Source organism: Bombus terrestris, chromosome 10, assembly GCF_910591885.1.
Source record: "Bombus terrestris chromosome 10, iyBomTerr1.2, whole genome shotgun sequence".
In the NCBI taxonomy this organism is placed as follows: domain Eukaryota; kingdom Metazoa; phylum Arthropoda; class Insecta; order Hymenoptera; family Apidae; genus Bombus; species Bombus terrestris.
In genome coordinates, this window is record NC_063278.1 from 8,640,458 (window position 1) to 8,664,057 (window position 23,600).

The window sequence follows — 23,600 nt, forward strand, 5'->3', positions numbered from 1 at the left end:
TAGTATTTCTTTTTCGAATAATAAAGTTTAATGACTATAAAATAAGAGATATAAAAAGATACGTGTAAACATATTTTATCGAGAGATAACACGTGTCCTATAAATTATTCAGCCACAGTTCTTTTAATTTATAACGAAAACATTTAAATTATAATGTATTTTATATTACATTTAAAAACTACCACTAAATTATTAATAATTATATATAGAGTTATAATACTATCAAATCAAAGCAGTAATTATAACAATACACATAGAAAGTAAAAAAAAAAAGAGAAAATATACGATATCGCATTGACATAACCTGCGCAGAAAATCTATGAAATTGATTCAAACTGAGCACCTTTGCGTACGCATTCCCTAATCACGTGACCTCAGCGGTCAAATTCTCCGAAAGAGACGCTCATTCGCCATCCATGTGTCATAAAGGAAAGACGTTTGAATATTTTCTATATTTCGCATCACGAGCAAGATGAGTCAGTAGTTCACGAAACAACTTGCACACGCAAGTGTGCCGACACGACTAATTAATCATGGAGTAAGTAATATTTATCATCCAAAAAAAACTAATTTTATATTCGATATTCGGATCATTGTACGATATGTCTGCCATTTTGTGAATCGTATCCATGCCCGAGGTTCGAGACTACCATAGATCACTTAAACTTAAAAAACACTCCTTTCACCAACTAATATGCATCTTTTTCCCTCAATGTTGCGTTACTATTACATATTACATTCCAAAATCAGATTATGGCACGATTAAGTCACGAAACATGATCAAAAAATTTGGCCAGATGACATGATCTAATGTTGCGTCATGAAGATGTAATTAGTCATTTTTCACACATTTTACAGATATATTTTATGGTTATGAATTACTTTTAACTTATGTAACGAATAAACGATACAATTATGTGTATAGATGATGTAATTTATTAATAGTATCCAATTAATAAATAATTCATTTTTCATGTCTCACATTATGTTTCCATTATGTTTTTACTTTTTTCTGTTTTGGAATTTGCAATTCAAATTTCAAATAATAAGGTGTCTCCTTATATCATACTTGAAATATTTAATAAGGAACAAAATGCATTCAATAACACAGAATTATTCAATTTGTCATATGTATTTGTTTACATTATCCTCAATACATATATTTAATATTTTCAGAGCCAATATGGCGCTCATTTTGAGCTACGTCGCACAGCCGACACAAATTTCTTTTCATCTTTTTTTAACACATCTTGATTGGGACTATAACGACAATGGCATCCAATCAGGATCAGGAGAGTTGGCTATGGAAATTCGAGCCAGTATCCCCTAGTGGGACACTGTCGAATGAATTTGAAGATGATTGGTTTTTATTTGATGATAAATCTGTAGATCCTACTAAAGAAGTTGCTACACCTGCTGCATATGAGGACCATCCTACTCGTGCACAAGTGGCTACAAAACTTCTAGAAAAATTAGATGAATGGATTAAAGAAGGTAAGAATATTCATATAAAATTCTTACAAACTGTAATGACCTTATAATAAGCCTATACAGATTAATTTATGAACAAATGAATTAGAAATATTAAAAGTTTAGGATCATATTGCTCGTATATCTTACATCTCATTTTTGTAATCAGTTACTATATCAAAATATTTTTTTTAGATTTATATACATTCTAAACATAAATGTAATCTACTAATTCAAGTTTATGATCGGTACAATGTAAACTACTGCATCTTTCATTTTAAGTATAATGGAAAGACAAAATTGTTATATAAACATCAAACTATGTACTTAAAAAACACGTATTTTGCAAGCAAAAATATTTATATAGAGACCTATATATTGGTTTAAAAAATGCATGTTTCCTCAACTGTATTTTAGACTTTTTTTATGTTTGAATTACTTTGAGAATAAGTAGAATTGATATAAGTCTGAAATTATTGTAATATGCTACGTCCAAAACGAACCATATATATTGTGGTACATATTATATATCTTTACATATTAAATGGTACGTGAATGTGAAGAACGAATATTTCTAATTGGTTTTTATATATATATATATATATATATATATATATATATATTTATATTTATATATATATATTTATATTTATATATTTATATATATATATTTATATTTATATATTTATATATATATATTTATATTTATATATTTATATTTATATATTTATATATATATATTTATATATATATATATAAACTGTATAACCAATGCATTTATTAAACTAGTGTCCTGTAGTTTTCAAAATTGTGTGAACTTAAAGCATAGAAATTAAATGTTAGCGTTTTGTCCGACTACATTGTCGATGTATTCCTATCGCTTTCGTTCTTCTCACTTCCTCTACCATGTATCTTATTTTCCTTTCTTTTTTTCTGGAAAGGAGAGTGGGACAAACTGGTTAACCTCTATACAAACGGCTTTGGTTGAAGGCCGATAGGGGAATGACGTGTGTTTTAACGGTGTTGGAGTAGGGGCGTCAGAGGGGAAAGTCCAAAGATAAGCAGGAGTGGTCTCGCAGTATTGCAAGCTGATCGTACGATTCTGTCTATTAGTTTCGTTACAAGTCAATTTCCTATCGATACTCAATCGTTTGACAAACTTGATACATTTTGTTATTGTTTTATATTTATCAATAGTCTGGCTAAAATCGCTTTTTTATACGAGTTAAGAAAGATTTCTGTCTCTCTCAGTATAGTAGAATCTGTCACATTTATTATAATTTAAAGCGTGTGTCGTCGATGATGTCAGTGATCTGAACAGCCGAAAAAATTGACTGTTTAATATATTATTGTGAATCATATACTGTATTGTATTTAAATTTTAAACGTCTATAGACATTATTTATTTGAAAAAGACAAAATCAAATTTATTTCGAATGTGAATTTTTCATAACATACGTTAGCCTATTGCACGTGCTCACAATATTTGTTTCGATCGGTAGTGGGACTCCGAACTACATAAACTGATAAATATTAAATTTCAAACCAGTTTCCGTCGGACTGAAACCATCGTTTATGGTGATTTTTAATTGATCATATTGATCGATAATCGATGACAAGTGATTGGTGAAGTGCGTAGTATCCCATGATCGTATAATTTAAATTGATTGCAAGAAATACAACCAACGAAACTGGATAATATGCATATAATAGTTAAAAAGATTCGTGTCTAGAACAAGAATTTTAATAATACTGGCACCTTTAAAAGTGAACGGAGAAAAAGGCCTAGCTTCTCGATGCTGGAGTGTGCTAATGTTGTATAATAGCATGCAGTTCGCATATCGCTACACGTGGAACCGAGAAATCATTGTCAACTCCCAAAAACTTGTAAAAAGACGTTGAATCGGTACGATTCGCGTCCCATTGGTGGACTTGGCTGCTTTACGTCGACGAAAACCACCATATATATTAAAAAACAGTTTTTTATTTCATTTAATTATAACACATGTATACCCCCCCTCTTTTCTTTTTTTTAAATAAGAATTTAGGCGAAAACAGACACACGTGATAATGGCTGCTATATGTTACAGTGGTACGTTTCCTTTCGCTTGTTTCACTTCCTCTCTCTTTCTAGCTCCAATGAAAAAATATCTTTATTACGCATATCAGAACGCTGTTGCCACATTGTTCTTATAATCGAGTAACAGAATTGGATCGAATCTATCGATGTCTACAAACAATTGTTATGAAATTACTACATTGTTAAATTCATCTATAACTTAAAATTTCTTTAGTTATACATTATGTGTAACGTTATTGACCGCGCGTAACTATAAATTTATTTTCAATGACTGACTTTTTAATTTGGAAAAATATATTATTGATATTATACACAATATTTTCTCAAATCTCGGACTTATATTTAAATTAATATTTAGTATATAGCATAAAGAAGAAGTATGCCAAATATTTAAATCATTTATATTCATATTTTTAAATCATTTAATACTTTATCATAGTAATATATAAAAGTGAAGAATAATTTATGCTATTTTAAAAACAAGAAATCGAACTTCAGAATTTATTTTTGAATAAATTTACTTAAAATTATTTTATTTTATCATTTTTTAATGGCAAAATAGTAATATTTACAACAGCTCCTTACAATAAAAAGAGGACATTCTTATCTAACCCCATGCCCTCTGTATTTAAATGAAGATAACATTTAAAGTTAGACTCTGATCCAAGATCCAACAAGAATTAGGAGATAGGATTTGTTTGTAGACTAAGTTTTGATGTAGAAATTTTTTTGATATTTCCCTTGACAATCGAATTTTACTTATCTGGAAACTGAACCAGAAAATTGAAATGTGACAAACAAAGAAAATCGAATCTGGCTATGTTTCAAAACTTTCCATTGATTTTTTTATTTACAAATTTAATTTGTAAACTTAAATTTCAAAGAAAAAGTGGATCTTTTCTTCTTTTTTTTTTTTCAACTTTTGAAGACACCTTCAAACATTAGTATATTATATCTTCAATAACAATTATGCTCTATATAATCATGCTACTAATCTATTAGTATTGGTTGTTGTGTTAGAAGCCAAAGAAATTGCAAATCAAGAACTTGTTTTTCTAGTTAAACTAGTAACGTCCATGAAATTATATATACATCAATGTACCACTCCTACTTATTCTTTATGCAAGATACAAGTAAAAGTACTGTTAACTCCTAAGTTAACAAGTTACAACACAAGTATTGTTTTCAATTTTTATCTACTTACTTTCATGTTCAGAAGATTAATAAGTTGTTAATATATTTGCTCGAAACATTTTTCATCATATTTTTCTAATAAAATTGATCACAAAATTACAAATACATTTGATAAAATAAATTCATGTAAATACTGCTATTTATCAAAATTTAATATGCTATCAATATTTTTGATGATATAAAATTCCTATGACTCAGATCTGTAAAAAAAAACTCAAATTTACTTTTATCTGTTCTCTCCAGTTTCTGTTTTTATCTGTACATTTAAATTAATTACAAAACTAAATGGTATCTATTTGTATTTGATAAAATGATTCATTTTTTACAGAGCCTTTCTCAGATTGGTTAGAGGAGAAGATAGAATTACCTATTTTTGAGGAACTCTCAGTTGCTGAAACTGGACAAATTAAAACAACAACATATAATGAAATTCCAAAAGCTCCTCTCCATCATGATGACACACAAACTCTCTTACAAGAGTTTGAAACTGTTTTGGAAGATGTAGAAGCTTGTCATCAAATAGTCCCTTCATCAAGTTCCACACTTACACCTCCTCAATCACCTCCACCACATAAACCATTAAATGTGGATACCCAATTACTTGTTACTTTACAACCTGTACAACCATTATATCCTAATCATCAACCCATATATGACATAGTAGTTCCAGAGGAAAAATCGTATGTAAATGAAGTACCTGTACAATGGCATCCAAAAAGTGTACCATTGGAGGATGTTGCACATGACTTAGCTGTCGTAGACGAATATGTACGGTTATATACAGAAGATATTCCACCATCTAGTCCTTGTACTAGCTCAGGTGGTAGCTACATTTCATCGGAAGATTCCGTTGACGACCCAGATTGGATTTTAGAATCCGAAAAAAAGAATGCGAAACAATCTACATGTGCTTCAACGAAGAATCGTCAGAAACCTTATTCCCGTCCATCGATCGAAGATAAAAAAGTTCGAAAAAAAGAACAAAATAAAAATGCGGCAACACGGTACAGGCAGAAAAAAAAGCAAGAAATAAAAGATATATTAGGTGAAGAACGTGAGCTCACTGAATACAATGAAAAACTGAAAAATCAAGTAACAGATTTACAACGAGAAATTGGGTACTTAAAGGGTTTGATGAGAGATTTATTTAGAGCTAAGGGTCTTATCAAATAATCTATTTTTATCTATTATAGTTATATTTACTCATTTTTATTAAATTTATTAATCATTCTTTTGACATTAACTTTATGGTAATACTAATATGTTGTAGTGTATAGACTTAGATTACTGATTGTTATTTCCTCTTCTTTAATTAGCCCACATATGTGAATATCAATCTAAGATCTATCACAGCTTTTTAGTAGGACTACAGAACTGTCATTGTATAATTCATGAATTATATACCATCTCCAACTCATTCACGATCCGTTAAAAATTAGCAAACAAGATGCATTAAATAATGACAGAATTTTTTAAGTATACAGCCCTATGAAACTCATTCGAGTGGAAATTTGCTGTTACTAAAAATTCTATTTGTAATTTGATGCATCTTAAATGATGCAAATGTTTCATTCCAATCAATTCTAACCCAAACAAGTTTTGAATTTTCTTACAAAAAATATTGTATTAAAAAATAATAAATGGGTTATTGTGTAATAAATGTTGACATTATTCTCAGAATTGTCCCTGTTTTGTTAATTTCCTAAAATTTTACACAAAATTAAGTTCTATAATAATAAGTGCGTGTATGCGTTAATTTTAAATATCAATCACTCTAAAGATAAAAGAATCACTTTTATTATTATTTACATCTATGTATGTATATTCCATATCTAAAATCAAAACAATAGAAAAACTGAATTTTAATTAATCCTTCCAACCGTGCGTCGTTTCAATTATTAGACATGAAAGTAAAAATAACATGTACATTAATGTTAATTGATTTCATTTCTAAAACATAATATAATAACATATTATATTTGATATATATTAAAAAAATAATATACAGAACGAAGATAGATGTAATTATAGTTAGATCATGACTTTTTTTAACATTAATTGCTTATGTATCATATTAGAATTAATACGAAAACGTACAAGTAATAAATCGTAAATGACTTATCTTAATCATTTATTTAGCTTTTAATTTGATATATTCTTTATTTTGTATTTATATTCGACTTAAGCTGACTTTTGTGCAAAATTGCACCAACACAGATACAGGTATTTTTATATATGCATTATATATATATATATATATCATGCGTATATTTACATATCATGATCAATAACATACACAGTTATACATGCTCAAATACAGATTATATACAGTTATACTCAATGATACAAGAGAGATTGTAAATGTATGTCTATTTAGAAATTTGCATGTTTACATAATCTATTTCATTTTTTATTTAATAATTCATTGTTATTAACTAATCACATACTATGATTAGGCAACGCTAACTTTGTGTATGATACATATGTATATGCACTGTATGTTCATTGTACATGCATTTGTGCACATGAGATTACATGTATATGCACATATAAAATGAGGAAAATCATTCTTACATTGTAATGCCAATTATATCAAAAATTCATCATAACGGATAGACAAATTTCTTAGGCAAAATTGAATATTTTAACAGATCTGGAATTATTGTATGTCATTATAGTCAGAAATTGGATGATTTCTTATATGCTTTATAGTAATATAATTTTATTGTTTATGTATTATAACATACTGCTTTTACTATTTTTGGTCTATATTCTATTATCAATTCAAAGGATTGCTTAAGACACACGGAATAATATCCCTCCAAATCGGGAAACGGTATTTATAAATATATCATTAATAGTAAATATATTAAGTATGTATTAATAATGGAATAATGGAATTTTTGGATGTTTTTAAATTTGGTAGAGCTTAACGATTCATATAGATTGATAATAAATATACAATTAATTATTTGCCAATCTAAACAAAGTAGCACTAATAAAACAAAAAGGTCTACAATATAATCAACAATTTATAAGATTTTGAAACAATCATATATTAGTTTTACTGAATTCAGATATAGATATACATTGTTTATTATTTTACATTTATGGATATATTCATAAAACTTTTTTTATATATTAGTAAAAGCATAAAAGTACATGAACAGAATATTGAGTATTGCTAAAGATTATAACAGCAAATCACATATATATAAAACAATTATGAAACATTATTATTTGATGTATACAAAAAAGAACTTAGACCAATTTTGAATATGGCAGTCAATCCAATGCAATATAAATATAATTTTCTGGAATGTCATAAACAAAAATTATGAGTATTTACGATAGATAGACATTTTGAAAATGAGAAAATATTACTAGAATCTGATAACAGTAAAAAAGTCTTATTAGCTTTCAAAATTTAAATGGTAATTATTAAATATCAATTAGATATTAAGTAGCTTTTAATAAACGTAAATTTCTTATATATATAAGAACAATCATACCATAAATATATATACAAATATATTGATCCTTTTTAAGCTCATAATTTTGCAATATGTCAAAATAATGAAAATAATTATTGATTATAAGTAACATCCACAAAAATGATTGAAAACATAATATTATTAAATTTCGATTCATTTATAAAATTAAATGTTTCGCAATATAGGTATTATATTCCCTTTATATTATTTTTTGTCATACAATTTATGATGCACCAAATTCAATGTATATCTATATAAATCGTCAATTACGTGCACGGATTGGATGCACTAATTTAATTATTTATCGTAGTGGAGAGGAATTATACAGGAATATTGAAAAACTTTTAATGTTTTCCTACGTTGCAGTATCACCTTCTTCTTGTTCAAGTCTAGATGAACCACATACACGACATTTACAGCATACAATACATGGTGCGGCCAATAAAAGTAACGGCGATGCAACTAGCAAGAGCAATCCAAATCCAGCAAAAATTCCAATAACTTGTGTTCTGTGCCAAATAACTGATGCTCGTGAGTGACCCAACTTATTTTTACACGGTCCTTTGTCGTAATGTCGCAATAGAAAGTCATCCTATATTATTCAATACATTTATAAAATTTTAAAAATTTTTGAAGAATATTACCATTATTGTACAGCTATCAGCAAATTTACTTACATCTAAAGAAGCTAAACAGTACCAACAAAACACATGTTTACATCTTTTACACATCATTTGAGCACATCCTTCATCCTTTTCAATAGGTACAGAACACATAGGACAACATTTGATATGATCACCATCAAATGGTATACCTAAGGAAATATCTGAACAAGGACCAGTATGCCAAGATTCCCGACATATAGAACAGAAATCTGTAGAACAATTAGGACAATGAACTGGCCCAATAGGAGTTCCATTTGAGCCAGTAGCATTTATAGAACATATTGTTTCGCAACCTGCACGTGGACACCAAGCACGTGCTTTATCCATGGATACATCTACGTATCATATAAAAAATGGTTAAACTAAGTTATACTAATGTTTGTAGCAAGTAAAGTACTGTTTACACACCTCTGTTCAATCGGAATTTATGATGTTTTTCCACAAGTTCAGCACTAACAAGACTTGATATTTCCTTCATGGAAAGTATTGCTCCATGTTCACATTGTGCATCAGGACAACTAATTTCATATGCACCTTCTTCAATTTCAAATTCAATATATGCTTTCATACACTAAAACATGTCAAATACATATGTATAATAACTATATGTATAATATATTTACTTTAAATAATTTTTCATATGATAATATGTATCAAAAGTTTGCACATACATCTTTACAGTAGGAACAACCACAGCCTTCTATCTTAAATGTTTTAGAAAAAGAAGTATCAACAAGACATAATTTACAAAAGATACGTCCAAGTGCTTGTTGAGAACTTGCAGGAACAAAATTGCCTGCAGCTAAACTGTAGCGGGAACTAGATGCCAATGATAGTAAACTGGAGCAGCGAGAACATACTCGACTGCGATTTATTGGTCTGCCCTCTAAAGCAGAAGTACTTAAACCCACAGTAGTTTCACATTTTCTTAATCCTGTGGGGCCTAAACTCAACCAACTATTACCACGAGCTTCCAAGCTTGCACTACTTTCAGGTCTAAGTAAAGGTGCATCTACTCCTTTTCCTACTACAGTTCTCTCTGTCAATGAAAGATTTATAACACTGGCTTCTTTGCGCAATAATGGTAATCTGACTCCAGTAAGTTTGTTAGACTTATCAACTTTTTTTTGACTTGCAGCAACTTTGTTAGAAGAATTGACAGATGTCACAGAACTGGTGGCAGTACCCATATCCATCAGTGGAGCTCGTCGTATGACGAGCGAATGTAGGCTGGGCATCCCCTAATTATCAATGTAGATTTCACTACCAGTTACAGACAAGAGCTATGCTTACTGACTTCTTTTAGACAGTTTGCAACAGCACTTGCCATGTAATGGAAGATATATATAAATTATGAAATTGAGAAATGTCACACCCATGAAACAATTTGGCACTGCATATTTTCAATCCACTCAATTCAGCATAGTTTTACAATATTTTTCATATTTCATCCTCTTAGTTGGCATTTTCGAGTTTTCTTTCATATAAGCTCAAGGTGATTGAATATTGATTTCTATTAGAAAGTTGCGAAGTTGCTGTTTTTGCAATATAGTTGTATTTTGACATAAATCTGCTAACATATTACATTCTTGACTTAATTTTAAAAAAGCTCAAAATTCGAAACAGTTAATGAAAAAAGCGTAAAACTGGTAACCAAACAACTATATAAAAATAAATTCTTCGAAACAGATTATGCATTGCAACTAAAACGGTTGAAAAATATTCCTGTCTTCGAACGTTATTTGTGTTGTGGTTGTCATTTCAAGATATATCGCGAAAGTAAGAAAATTGCTACGTAATATTTCACACATATTAATATTCGAAGAAATGGACATCCATCAATATTTTGAATATCAAACTTTGCAAATGTATGATCATCTCATTAGAATATTGCTCGATTTTATAGTCTTTTTTCTAGTTTCACGGGCTTTTTATATACTGTGTCACAAAGTACAGCAAACAGTATACACAAATTACCGACTAACTACTTCCGCCCCCACTTGCTTATACTTTTTTCTTACAATATCGGAAAAAATTATAGCTACATTCGTATTATGATATACATACATTGCAAAATCATAATTATACTTGCTTTGATATATTTTCCTATATTTCTAAGAATCATATAATTTATAATATAGAAGATAGTTTATTATACAGTGAAAGTTTAGAATTTTAGTAAAACATGATTCCAAATACTAGTAAATTTTTTATATGAAGTCGTGGTGCAGTTTCAAGCAATTTCGAAGTGGTTTTAAGTGTTGGTTGATGATAAGGGTAAATAACAACTTGTTAAAACGTATATTAATTATATTTTTCCCCTTACAATAATTTTTACTATAAATCTAATATATTTCTATATATCTTCGTGAAATTTTGTTCCTTTTTTTAATTTAAGATCTTTATTTTATCTTGTAAATCTTTAGATACAGAAAAAATTGTAACTGACATTTTTATAAACTACATCTTTGAACTATAGAATTTTTATTTAAGTGATAACTAAATTTTGAACATTATTTGTGTATAATAAAATTTTAGATTTGTACTAATTGATATTTCTAAATTAATTATTAATTAATTAATTATGATACAATTAACAAGAAATCTGTAATAAAAATATCATATAGATACTTACCTATCTAAACTAGCAATCACAGAATTTAACATATCTGTTACCAAAAATGCGCGAAATTTAATTTAAAATTACATTAGTAATAAGGGCAGTATATTTCCTACAGTTCCTATATTCAACTTTTTCCTATTGTTGATTAAGAAACTTTTGTAAATTATACTAAAATTGTGATAAATAAATATTAGGGAAATCTCACATACATATTGTATAAAAGAATTAGCAAAAAATTCTGTTTTTTATATGTATTGTTTCAATTCTTTAAAAAACAAACGTTTTATTTAAAATTTTATAACAATTAGAAATTGTTTTTATTATAAACTCATATAAAAAATGAGCAATCATTTTATTATACATTTTTGACACAAAAATGAAAATAAAACTTAAAAATATGATATTAGATAATTATACTCTAGATCATTATATTTTCAATACAAATATTAACAGTCACAACATATAAACATTAATATTTACATACGTAATTTGAAGTGATTCGCATAGTTTGTCTTATGTTAAAATCTATGGAGTATTTTATCATTTAACATTTAGAATTTATTACAATTGTATCAAAATTGAGCAAATCATATATTAGCGAGATTCAATTACAATAAGTAACAATAAAAATAAATTTAGAAAGAAAAAATAAATGGTATTTTATATATAAAACACAGGGAAGCAATATTTGTGAACACTTTCAATGAATAGTAATATTGATAGCAGATTTATACAACAAATATATAGTTTTTAACTGTAGCAGTCTTTATGAAAGGTAAATATTGAATTAGTACAAAAATTCTTTTTGACTAGAATATTTTTTGCTGTTTTTTTCTAGATGCTATACTATTACTTAAAGTTCAAAATACGGAATCTAAAATGTTTAATAATTGCTTATTCCACAGTATCAAATGATAATACTTCATGAAACATGGCACGAAATTGCATGGAGCCTTCATGCTCCAATTTTGTGAGCAAAGACATAAGGATGTAAACTATATGTATATTGTCAAAATTAAGATTTGTATTTTTTGATTTTATAAATTAAGAGGTGTATAAAAAACGTCGGATAAAAATACGTTAGCTACAATTGTATCATAGTTTCCAAGGATTGTACGAATTACTTATGATTAAATGGATAGTTACTACTATACAACAAATTCGTTTGTAATGTAATCTATACATCATATTTGATCATTATAAACACTTCTGTAATTGAATTAAATATATTTTACATGTAATAAATGTAATAAATTGAACGATAACGCAAAGGACTGTACGGAATTTGTTGTTACATGAGTCATGAACTGTTATAACTGTGCGTAAAAATAATATTGATATAATAATTCAAAATTTATCATATACTTTATAAAGAAATGTTTCCAGGTATACTATACTGTCCTTTTCGGGAATGTATATCAACTGCTCGAACTGCGAAGTGATAATTATTTCCTTCAGAAAACTGTAAAAGGAAGACATTACAAATATCTATGGAATATACTCTAGTTTTTAAATACAATCTGTTCAAATTACTTGCGTAAGTGTGCACGCCATAGGTAGTGGTAAAGCTCGAACATCGCCTACTTTCTTCCACAATGACGTGTTAGGAGGAACACCAGCAATTTCCTGGTACGCATACAACTGGTAACTAACAATATCTGCATACTTGTCTGACAAATTCATATTCCAAGATAATACTATTCCTAGATAATAATAATAAATTTTTATATTCTATTAACATTTTTAATAGGTATAAATTTGCAAGTTGTAACATACCATGTGCAACTTTAGAAATTTTTAATGATGGAGCTGGTGGTGAAAGTTTCCAAAGAGGATTTACAGCATAATTACGCGTATCAGGTAAGGGTGCTGGATGCTGAAACAAATACAATTATAAACATACAAGCATAAACATAAGTAGACATAGATAACTGCATTATTAAAACAAAACTGTTAATTCAAAGTATACCTTATTTAACTGTACATTAGAAGTAGCTGGAGTCGTCAAAAATCGCACCGTTCCATTTGCAATAGTTGATATTCCTATAAATAACATTGTATTATATCTATATATTATTTATATTGATGATTTAAACTGAAACTACTTACCCGTTTTATACGTTAAAGTTGGAAATGAAGCTCTACACGAAGTCACGGGCCGTATCTATGATTAGAAATGTTTATTATAAAATTGTAAACTAACTACAAAGCCTTATTTTTCAACTTCATTTTATTAAAAATATAGCAAAAAATATTCATTTTACCGGACTGGAATTTGGTGTTATTAATAATTGCCTTGTTGGCATCACATATGCTAATCGAGGCGCATTCATATTATTCTATAAAAAAGTATGTAAACATATAATAAAATTATATAGATAATAGAAGAAATGAATAATATATGCATATCTTACTATACACTTACCACTAAAGCAGTAGGTGTTGGCTGACTAGCAGGTTGTACTACTCTTATACTAGGCGGTTGACTTGTTATGGCTACATTCCCAGGAATAGTCTGAATTACCCTTTGGAAGCAAGGTTGTTGTGTTTTTTGTGTTAAATTTACTTGTTGATCAGTTACTGTAGTTGTTACAACTGGTACACCAGTAGTAGCTATAAATTACCAAAGTTCCTTAATATGTTTTTATTCATTTAATACGAAAATATATAAGAAAATTATGAAATTTAATACCTTTACTTTTCTCTTCTTCATCCGTAAGATCAATAAGATCGTTTGCACGAGATTTTGCGACGTTTGTTGTAGTGGATCCTTGACGATTTATCTGATTTGAAAATTTTCCATTTAAAATTATAGCTTGCTGTGATTGTTGTGGTTGTATCTGTTGCTACAGAAACCAATAATAATTTTTTGTCATTAGATTTGTAATAAAAATAAGAAAATTCAAATAAAGTACTTACATTTGATATAATTTGTTGAACATTAGACTGATTTGATAATGTTAGAGGGTGCTGTGAATCTATGGGTTTAGCAACAACCAAAGCTGCAGGAGTGATAGTAGTCATAATGTTTGGAGATTGAGTATGACTTTGTGCCACCACAGAAGTTTGTCCATTTATTGGCTCAGTTTTCCTGGGTGATCTTGTTTTAATTCCTCTCCTTGGACTGGTTGCATTATTTGTTTCATTAACAGAAGTATTTGATGCATTATTACTACTTGAAACATGTAGAGACTTCATATTAGAATTCTGTTGTAATTGCCTTAAATTTTGCATTACATGATCCTATATAAACACATATTACAATAAAATAAAATTAAAATAAAATATTATAAAATCATATATAACTTAGCAAAATGGTTCATATATACCGTTACAAAATTAACTTGTAATCCAACAGATCTATTGATCTTAATTGGTGGAGTGAATTTATCGTTACTCGCGCGCCGATCTGCCGCATTACGGTTTAATACCATTTCAAAATCTTTAATTTGTTTAGCTAATTGTTGACATTTTGCACGCGTTACTTCTTGATTTTTTTCTGATATACGTGCTTGTTCTCTTAGTTTACCAATTTCGTCGCGCATAGTAATAGTTTCAACAATTTTTTGTATCAGAAGTTCTTCTAATTCCTTGAAGAAATTATCATCATTGAAATATATAAAACTTTTATTATTAAAATAATTAATCTAAATTTTTATATTTTTAACATACTTCCTGTTTTAATTTTGGCAGTTTTTCATTCAAGTCTCTTTGGAAAAATTTATGAATATAGTTAAGGTTCTTGATGTTGTCAGAAGTATTTTCTTGTGTTTTTAATTCATTACATCGTTCTTCAAAATTTACTTTAATTTTCTTAACACCACCATTCATAACATGAGTATCAGTATCAGAACAAATCCTTTTTAATGAAGGTGGCGATGAAGGACGTGCATCTTGATTCATTTTAAAATTTATAGCTACAAACTTTTCTGAATCATCACTAGATTCTACATCACTATGAAGGAATTTTGTCCTTATAATTTCTTCTGCATTTTTAGCTGTTCGTCTCTTCCGTCTTCCACTTTCCCTCTCTGCTACAAATATTGTAATAAGAACTTAGTAATTTACAGAACTAAGAAATAAAAAATACATATAACCGAATTGTTTAACTCTTTTCAATTATTAAATATATATCTTTAATTTACAAATTACAATATTTCCAAAAATATAATTTATTTTTAAATCAACGAAAGCGTGAACAAAAAAGATAATGCTTAATAGTTTTATTATTTGTTAACTCTTCTTTAAAGATATATTAAATATTTTATACTCATAAAAGTGCAATACATATAAAAGGTGATTCAATAGGAACAAACTAAGAAAGTCAAAGAGAACATAAATACAAGAACACTGCTTCACATCTTTCCGTCTTTCATACATTATATTTAACGAATTAAAGTTATAATATCTGCCAAACTAATAGTTTTTTGGTATAAATAGTTGGATACTTTCTTAAATAGAATGTCCAACTCCAACGATTATAAAAAATATATGGTGACAAATAAAAAAATTCAATGTTAGCTTAATATCTCAAAAATTATAAGCTATTAAAAAGTCAAAATGTACTCATTTTCTCAAGCTCCTGAAATATAATACATTTCACTTCAAACATTTTTCGATACAGCCAATATATAGCCAGTTATCTTAGATGTTAGTTCTTACTGACTCAAGTTGTATGTGAAAGAACATACTTTTGTAGAGGAAAAGTGATATCTTTTCATTTTTAAACTAATGTGTATCTCATTTATTCAATATACATCCTACCTTGTTTTTCTTCTGCACAATTCATTTGCTCTACTACAGCAATCTCTCTTTTTGATCGTCTTTTCCTTCTTTGAGTAGTCACAGGAACTTCAACAGTTCTTTTATCACTATCATCACTATTATTTTTTGTATTAGTAACAAAATCTAATGAATCATTTTCTGTGATTACACTAGGTTCTAGTTCTGCACTAGGTAAACTATTTTTATCCAACATCAATTCAATGTATTCGCTTAAATTTTTTTTACTTGCAGAATTTATTATTGAGTTTTCCTTTCCTGTAGTTTTTATATCTTTTTCAGTAACATCCTTATTTTGTTCCCAAAGATCAATTATAGGATGAGTTAATTGATTTTCAGAAGCATTGGATTTACCAGTTTCAATAGAATTTGTACTATTATCACTACTTTTTAATTGATTATCACATTTTACACTCTTAATAACTGTTTTTTCTGGCACATTACCATTTTTGTTGCTAGTTACATTATTTAATACAGTTGTTGATTTAAACTCACTGTTTTCACAATCTTTCTTTGATTTCATATCTTCAGAAGAAATTTTCTTTTTTTTATCCCTAAGAATTTCATCTGTCTTATAATTTGTTACTTTTCCATTTAGTATTATATCATTATTTACTATTTCCTTTTCTTCTAAGGAACCTAAAACAGTAGTTTTACCATTGTTTCCAGATAGTTCTATCTCTTGACTGAGTTCTGTTAATTTCTTATTTCTATTAAGATCTTGTTCTTCTAATTTATAGACTTCTTTAATTTCTGTACTTTCATTTGGGTCAGTTATTTTACTTATTTCATTTTGTTCTTCATTATTTATACTTTTATATTGTTCTTGATTACTTTTTCCTTCAGTATATTTTATAGCTTCATCTTTATCAGATTTACATTTTATATCAGTTATTTTAGTTATATTATCTTGTTCCTCATTATTTATACTTTTGTATTGTTCTTGATTACTTTTTCCTTCAGTATATTTAATAGTTTCATCTTTACCAGATTTACATTTTATATCTATATTCAATGCTTCCACTTTGAAATTGTTAGAATTACAAAAATCGCTAAAATCAATATTTGCATTATTCATATTGTTTTTACTTATTTCATCTTTTTGCTTACTATTATTATCATTATGAGAATCAGTTTCAGAATTTAGAGGATTTTCATTAGAATTGTCATTCAAAGTATGGATTGTAGTATTTTTACATTCAGGATCATTAGATACTTTTATTTTTGTATTTTTTTCCAAGTCATGTTTTAGTTCTAATGAATTATTAACAGAATCAGTGTTAACAGAATTTTCTTTTCTAATATTTTTAATAGGAGTGTTTTCAACTTTTTCACTTAATGATTCATTTGAATGGTCATTCTTGTCGCTATTAACTAAAGATTTGCTACATAATATACTATCTCCATCTATTGTTGCATCATTATCAATTTTTATAGTTTCAATATCATCATTAACTTCAGCTTCTAAAGATATGTTTTTATTTGATGGAGACATAGGACTTACATTAGATTCCATTGAACTATTTTGCTTGTGCATTGTATTAGAACTAAAGCCTTTCTTTTGACATCTACCACCATAAATCGATCTATATGAATGAAATATTCCATTGCCTCTTCCTCGTTCGAAAGGACCAAATCCATTATAAAATCTTGTATTACAGTTATATTGAAGTCTATAACGTCCTCTAGGTGTTAAATGACGAAATCTTTGATTAACCCAATGAAAAGAACGGCCATTGGAAGTTCTAGGATACTTATATTGTGATCCATAACTTTGCCATAGATGAGGAACATTAGCTGTTCGTGGTCTTCTCATCAGCTCACTTTCACCTTTCTTAACAATTTTTTCATAATCAATTAGTATTTTTTCATCCGAATCATTATCTGAACTGTGTTCCCTCTTCTTTATATCTGCTTCTGTATTCATTATATCTTTTTCTGGGATAGAAGAAATTGCCATATCTTCAGTTCTTGTAGATGTCATTTCTATAATTTAAATAAAACAGTCATTTAAATTTTTCAGATCATAATATTACAATTAGTGTAATGTATAATGATTACCAATTTCATTAGTTTTTGATGTGTTTTCTTGATTATCTAAAACAGGTGTTAAAATATCTTCTGTCTCAATTTCATCATCAGAGAGTCTTAAACGCATACTATCATCTGAAAGAGCATCTTCTTCATCACCATCATCACCTGTACTATATAACAACTCCTCTTCTTTTTCTTTTGATAGTTCATCAATATTATGTGTGTTAATACAAGACAAAGAATGTATAGAGTCAGGAGTATGTAATATATCACTTCTTAAAGCTTCCATCATAGAAAATATATAATATGTAAGACAATGTCACAAGCTACTCATGTAATAATTTTTAACCTGTAATTAATAATTTTTAACTTGTGATTTCTTTTCTTCGAATAACTTTATTTTAAAATATCATATATTAACTTTATATACTTATATACACCAGTATACTTGGTTATATACACATACAACATATCTCATAAATATTTTTGTACTCCTAACTTGACTTGACTTTTTTAATCAATTTGAAGTGATAATCAATTTTATTGCGAATGCATAATAAAACAATATATAATAGTTCTTATCATTTAATATGTATTGTTAATAATTTTAATTTTTATCAACTTCTTACTATTTTAATTTTACAATCGATAAATATGATAAAAGATTAATAATAGAACCTTTATTATTATAAACTATAATTTTTTGAAATTGAAATAAAGTTCAATCAAAACCAAAAATAAAGTTTATTTTATATTTCATAATTAAATAACAGAACATTACAGTTTGGATGATATATATCTTAAACAAATTTAATTTTTAATTTAACATTTCCGCGATAATAACTAATTACAAATATATTAAACCTATATGAACTATAAGTCCTTATTTTCTGTGAATCAATGTTTTCCGTCTGATACTACAATATCATTAAGCATGCAATGCGTACAAGAAATTGATGACTAATATTAGTAGTAAAGATATCATGTAAAAGTACATAAAGAATTTAGACTTTCATACAAGCATTACAGATAATAAAATGTGGGCCCTTTGATGAGCGCCAACATATACCATCCCTGGCCCATGAGTACTCAATTAACAAAAATGGCGGATTGGAAATACATACTACATTACTAATACTCGTCATTGTGTTTCAAATAACAAATATACCTTATTGTCGCAAAAATAGAATTGTTATTTTAAAGTAATTGAATGTAATTTTTTACTTTATATCAATAATATACTAAAAAAATGGTTTAACATAATAGACTAAATCAGTTTGTATTTGTTTCACTAACGTTTTAAAACTTTAGGAGATTCAAGTCAATAATACTGTTTGTTTATAAAATCAAATACAAATACACAACACAAATAGTTACAGTTAATATAAAATGATAATATATTAAAATAATTATGATTTAATCTACGAAAAATGTATATTCAGAAAGGCGGGCTTCTCGACAAGCTTCTCTATTGAACGAAACTGCTGAACATAGGTCCCGACATGTGTCCAAACGAAATTCAACGATTGCACACGAAGTTTAGCAATATGGCGTCGCATTTCACTACCGATAAATTAATTCTTGATAAATGATGGAAATACAAATTTTATAATAAAAATATATATTTACATAACATGTAAAATTATACCGATTATCTTATTCTTGAATTGATACTGAACAATTTGAAATATTTAAGAAGTTCGTACTCATGATACCCCCACTCCCTTCTTACTTATGCGGCACTTAACAATACTTAATGTTTCACGATAGTAGCAATATTTGTGCAAATTTTATCAAAATTTCATCAAATTTAATACATTAATGTAAGTGTACAAATGTACATGTTTGAGTACTTTTATATAAACATATTTTTCAATACAATGTATACTAAAAAAAATATTACTATTAAAATGTTTGTACACTAAAATACTACCTGTGAGCATTGTTTCACAATTTGCAAACATTTTTAGTTTAGATATATAGTTTAGTATAAATAATCCCACCGTTTTCTCTTTCAACTCGCTGATGAGATCAACATTCGTCATACTGGTAATATAATATTGAATTTATTAAGTGGGAGAAGTATTGTACTTTCACAACTCATTATAAAGATTGGGCCTACATAGATCCAGAATTTTTATACTCATAATCTGAACTTTCAATAGATCATTATTAAAAGCAATGAAGTTTTTATTAAAGATTTATTAGATATTTTTAAAAACAAAAATTCCATTACTCATCCTGTTTCAAATTTATACTATCTCATAAAATATGCAGTAGTAATACGATACAACGTATTGTACAAATTTATAGGATAATAGTTATTATACTAATATCATGGAATATACAATTTTATAATAAAAAATATTTTATAACATTGCATCGATAAAGTCATTTTATTTTATCTTCGTACTAAAAATAATTATTCCATTTTATAATTTGAACGTGTTATAATCCAATATAAAAATAGGCTTTATTGTAGTATCCAAACTGCAATATATTCGGCTAGAATGACATTTGTAAGTTTTTAAAGTCGTTGAAGTCGAAAATGTGGGTTGTTTTTGACGGAAATAAGATATAACTTTTGGTCAATCTGTTGATATATAATGTCCTCGTGGATTTTAACGAAACCTTTTTAAAATTTGCTACTCTTAACCTACTATATGGCTTACTCTGTATGTATCTGAATCGTAAGTATTGGATTAAGTTTGGATTACTTTTTATTTTCCGGCCTCACGGTCGTTTACGCGGATTCTTAAAGATAAGATCTTTATTGTTTAAATGTTTGTTTAAAACTGTTTATTTCCGTGAGAAATGACCTTCATAATTGGCCTTAGCGATCCAAAATATCTCCGGAAAAACATATCCAGAGCGAAAATTTTGCAATTTGGATACTAAAAATATCAATTTATCAACTTTCATTTTGTATGACGAAACCACAAAATGGCGTATCTATGCTTTATAAAATGGCAGCTATTTATATGTATATAGTTTGATGTCTACAATAGATTCGATCTTTACATTTGGGACTTGAGGCCCACATTCTTAAGTGTGTTATAAACAGTTCAAAATAAGGTTTTATTATCTCAAATGCGCGTTATTGTACAAACGAAATACATACATATATAACAAATTAATTAAAAAATCCTTTTAATTTTTAAAATTTAACTAAATATCAAATAATTTATTTCCCTTTCAAAGCGTTTACTATAAAATTTAAAAAACTTTAATTTTTTTAGAATTTTATATAAATATATATTATTATTCGGATCGTGTAATAATTTAGATCAAAAAATCTGAAGTGACCCACTCCTGAATGGTGACATGAATTGTGTATGTAAGTGAACTTACGTTATGTTATAATGCAGCCAGTCTTCAACCAATGTTGAACATGCTCTTTGTCTTATAAAAATACGTTATATTTACGATAAATGTCAGAAACGAAGATACACACTGTGATACTCGTTCATGAAGTATCTGCAACACCGCAACCTAAACAAGCGACAGGCAATGTTGCCACTTTTATTCGTAACCGCTAACATACTCAATGTTTTTGGATACGACTAAAGATGAAGTTGAACCCAGTAGGTTTTCGAATTTATTACATTTAGAAAAGACATAAAATTAAAAGGTCACAGGCTACCAATTTCGTGAAAAAAAATATACAAAACTATCGACGTAAGTACACAAAGAGATACGATAGTTTGCATCTCAGACTTTAGTAACGCATGCGCTATAGTATAAAATACTTTCAGAACTTATGATATTTGTTGAAGTACACTTTTGTGTACTTCAACTTCTGCTTAGATACCAAAATACTTCTTATTCATAAAAATGTATACAAATATGTGAGATCAATAATAATCATGTAGTCGTGGAACATTTCTTCTCAACATTTGAAGATTTTCTTTTCAAAAATTATTTGAATGTTATTTCAAAGTGTACATAATAATTATACTATATATGCCTCGTTTCGTTGACCCATTTTGTAAGATATGTTATTAACAGTATAAGAAACATCGCGTATTATTAAACATGGGTTAAGGTCAAATATCTTTTTTATGATATTTTCTAAATAATTATTAATAAAACATGTGTTATACTGACTATAATTTATATCAAGATTAATAAATGTCATATTAATGTAATAGCTACAAAATATTGTTAAACTAGTGTATAATACTAAAAATTACTTTTCTTTATTAAAAAGGAGAAAAGAAAAAAAGATGAATGTATAAGTGATGAGAAAATTCTATGTATGTACATGATAATATAATAAAAATGAAAGTAAAATGAAATATATCATTTTATATTCATAATATGTGCTTTAAAAATATATTATTGCTAGTTACATAAATTATCTTTCTATTGCATTATATATTATGTACATACATAAGAGGAAGAAACAAAACATACTGAAAAACATATATTGTATATATACATATATATACATTTCTGAAGACACAATCTTTTTCAAGAAGGACTAAAACGATATAGTTATATCATATATTGAAACTAGATAAACTATGTAAAGTAATATAAAGTATTGTAACTAAAACATAAGATATGAATGCAATTAAATTTAACGAATAGCTAATAATGTTTATCTAATCATATCATGTTAATGTTTATCATATCATATAATGTTTATCTAATCATTTAGTGTTATTATAGATGTTATTTGCTTAGTCTATTAAAAATTGGATTAATATCAGTGTATTTGTAGTATTCATATTTATATAGATATTCTTAAATAAATGACATTTTCATAAGAATATTTGTTATGTTAATAAACTTTCCTTAAAGAATTTTATTGAAAAAATACAATTTTATTTAAATTTACATAATTTATTTTATTCTAAATTGTTATAATATTTATAATTTGATGGCATAATAACCTTTAGCTTATTTCCTAAGATATAATTTCTAATAAAATAATTTATGTAATTAATACTCTTTCAAATCACATTATACAAAAAAACATAAATTTTTACACTGCAACATAAAATCTTATATTAGTCATAAAATAATATTGTATTAACAGCTGATTTTCATTGTCGATCTTATCATTTAGCATATAATGAAATATACTGCAGTGTTTGTATAGTCTTTTAATCTTGAGAATCAGCCTTACAAGAAAAATTAGAAATGTATTATATTTGTCATTTGTATATATCATACATATTATACTAAATAAAAATTTCTATTATATTTTAACTAAGAATAAGTAATCATTTATGTAAAATTTAGATCTTCAT

At 27.2% G+C, this 23,600-nt stretch overlaps 3 protein-coding genes and 2 long non-coding RNA genes across 9 annotated transcripts; 3 read left to right on the forward strand and 2 right to left on the reverse strand.

Moving 5' to 3' along the window:
- Nucleotides 1-381: 381 nt before the first annotated feature.
- On the forward strand, nucleotides 382-6,424 carry LOC100651688 (activating transcription factor of chaperone). 2 transcript variants are annotated; one of them, XM_003398184.4, is made up of 3 exons: nucleotides 382-538; nucleotides 1,177-1,494; nucleotides 5,073-6,424. In XM_003398184.4, exons 2-3 carry the CDS (start codon nucleotides 1,272-1,274, stop codon nucleotides 5,915-5,917), a joined length of 1,068 nt encoding a protein of 355 aa, XP_003398232.1. In that variant the 5' UTR covers nucleotides 382-538; nucleotides 1,177-1,271; the 3' UTR covers nucleotides 5,918-6,424. The 2 variants fall into 2 exon arrangements, with proteins under 2 accessions (XP_003398232.1, XP_012167900.1); XM_012312510.3 differs by lacking the exons at nucleotides 382-538; nucleotides 1,177-1,494 and adding an exon at nucleotides 2,555-3,562.
- On the reverse strand, nucleotides 5,989-10,874 carry LOC100651570 (probable E3 ubiquitin-protein ligase RNF144A). Its single transcript, XM_012312508.3, has 5 exons — nucleotides 10,279-10,874; nucleotides 9,575-10,144; nucleotides 9,312-9,474; nucleotides 8,916-9,238; nucleotides 5,989-8,830 (listed from the first exon to the last, which is right to left on the reverse strand). Exons 1-5 carry the CDS (start codon nucleotides 10,300-10,302, stop codon nucleotides 8,594-8,596), a joined length of 1,317 nt encoding a protein of 438 aa, XP_012167898.1. The 5' UTR covers nucleotides 10,303-10,874; the 3' UTR covers nucleotides 5,989-8,593.
- Nucleotides 10,875-12,368: 1,494 nt separating this feature from the next.
- LOC100651451 (formin-J) lies at nucleotides 12,369-21,846 on the reverse strand. 4 transcript variants are annotated; one of them, XM_020865204.2, is made up of 14 exons: nucleotides 21,694-21,846; nucleotides 18,370-18,691; nucleotides 16,291-18,294; nucleotides 15,199-15,557; nucleotides 14,856-15,116; nucleotides 14,446-14,769; nucleotides 14,219-14,372; nucleotides 13,952-14,139; nucleotides 13,791-13,865; nucleotides 13,636-13,690; nucleotides 13,496-13,569; nucleotides 13,303-13,402; nucleotides 13,060-13,229; nucleotides 12,369-12,988 (listed from the first exon to the last, which is right to left on the reverse strand). In XM_020865204.2, exons 2-14 carry the CDS (start codon nucleotides 18,632-18,634, stop codon nucleotides 12,893-12,895), a joined length of 4,125 nt encoding a protein of 1,374 aa, XP_020720863.2. In that variant the 5' UTR covers nucleotides 18,635-18,691; nucleotides 21,694-21,846; the 3' UTR covers nucleotides 12,369-12,892. The 4 variants fall into 4 exon arrangements, with proteins under 4 accessions (XP_020720863.2, XP_048265028.1, XP_048265029.1 ...); XM_048409071.1 differs by having other exon boundaries at nucleotides 15,199-15,560; XM_048409072.1 differs by lacking the exon at nucleotides 21,694-21,846 and adding an exon at nucleotides 19,639-19,914 and having other exon boundaries at nucleotides 15,199-15,560.
- On the forward strand, nucleotides 13,029-13,831 carry LOC125385715. Its single transcript, XR_007225281.1, has 2 exons — nucleotides 13,029-13,155; nucleotides 13,277-13,831. It is a non-coding gene; the product is annotated as an uncharacterized LOC125385715 (long non-coding RNA).
- Nucleotides 21,847-21,884: 38 nt separating the features above from the next.
- On the forward strand, nucleotides 21,885-23,117 carry LOC125385717. Its single transcript, XR_007225284.1, has 2 exons — nucleotides 21,885-22,020; nucleotides 22,098-23,117. It is a non-coding gene; the product is annotated as an uncharacterized LOC125385717 (long non-coding RNA).
- The last annotated feature ends 483 nt before the right edge of the window (nucleotides 23,118-23,600 follow it).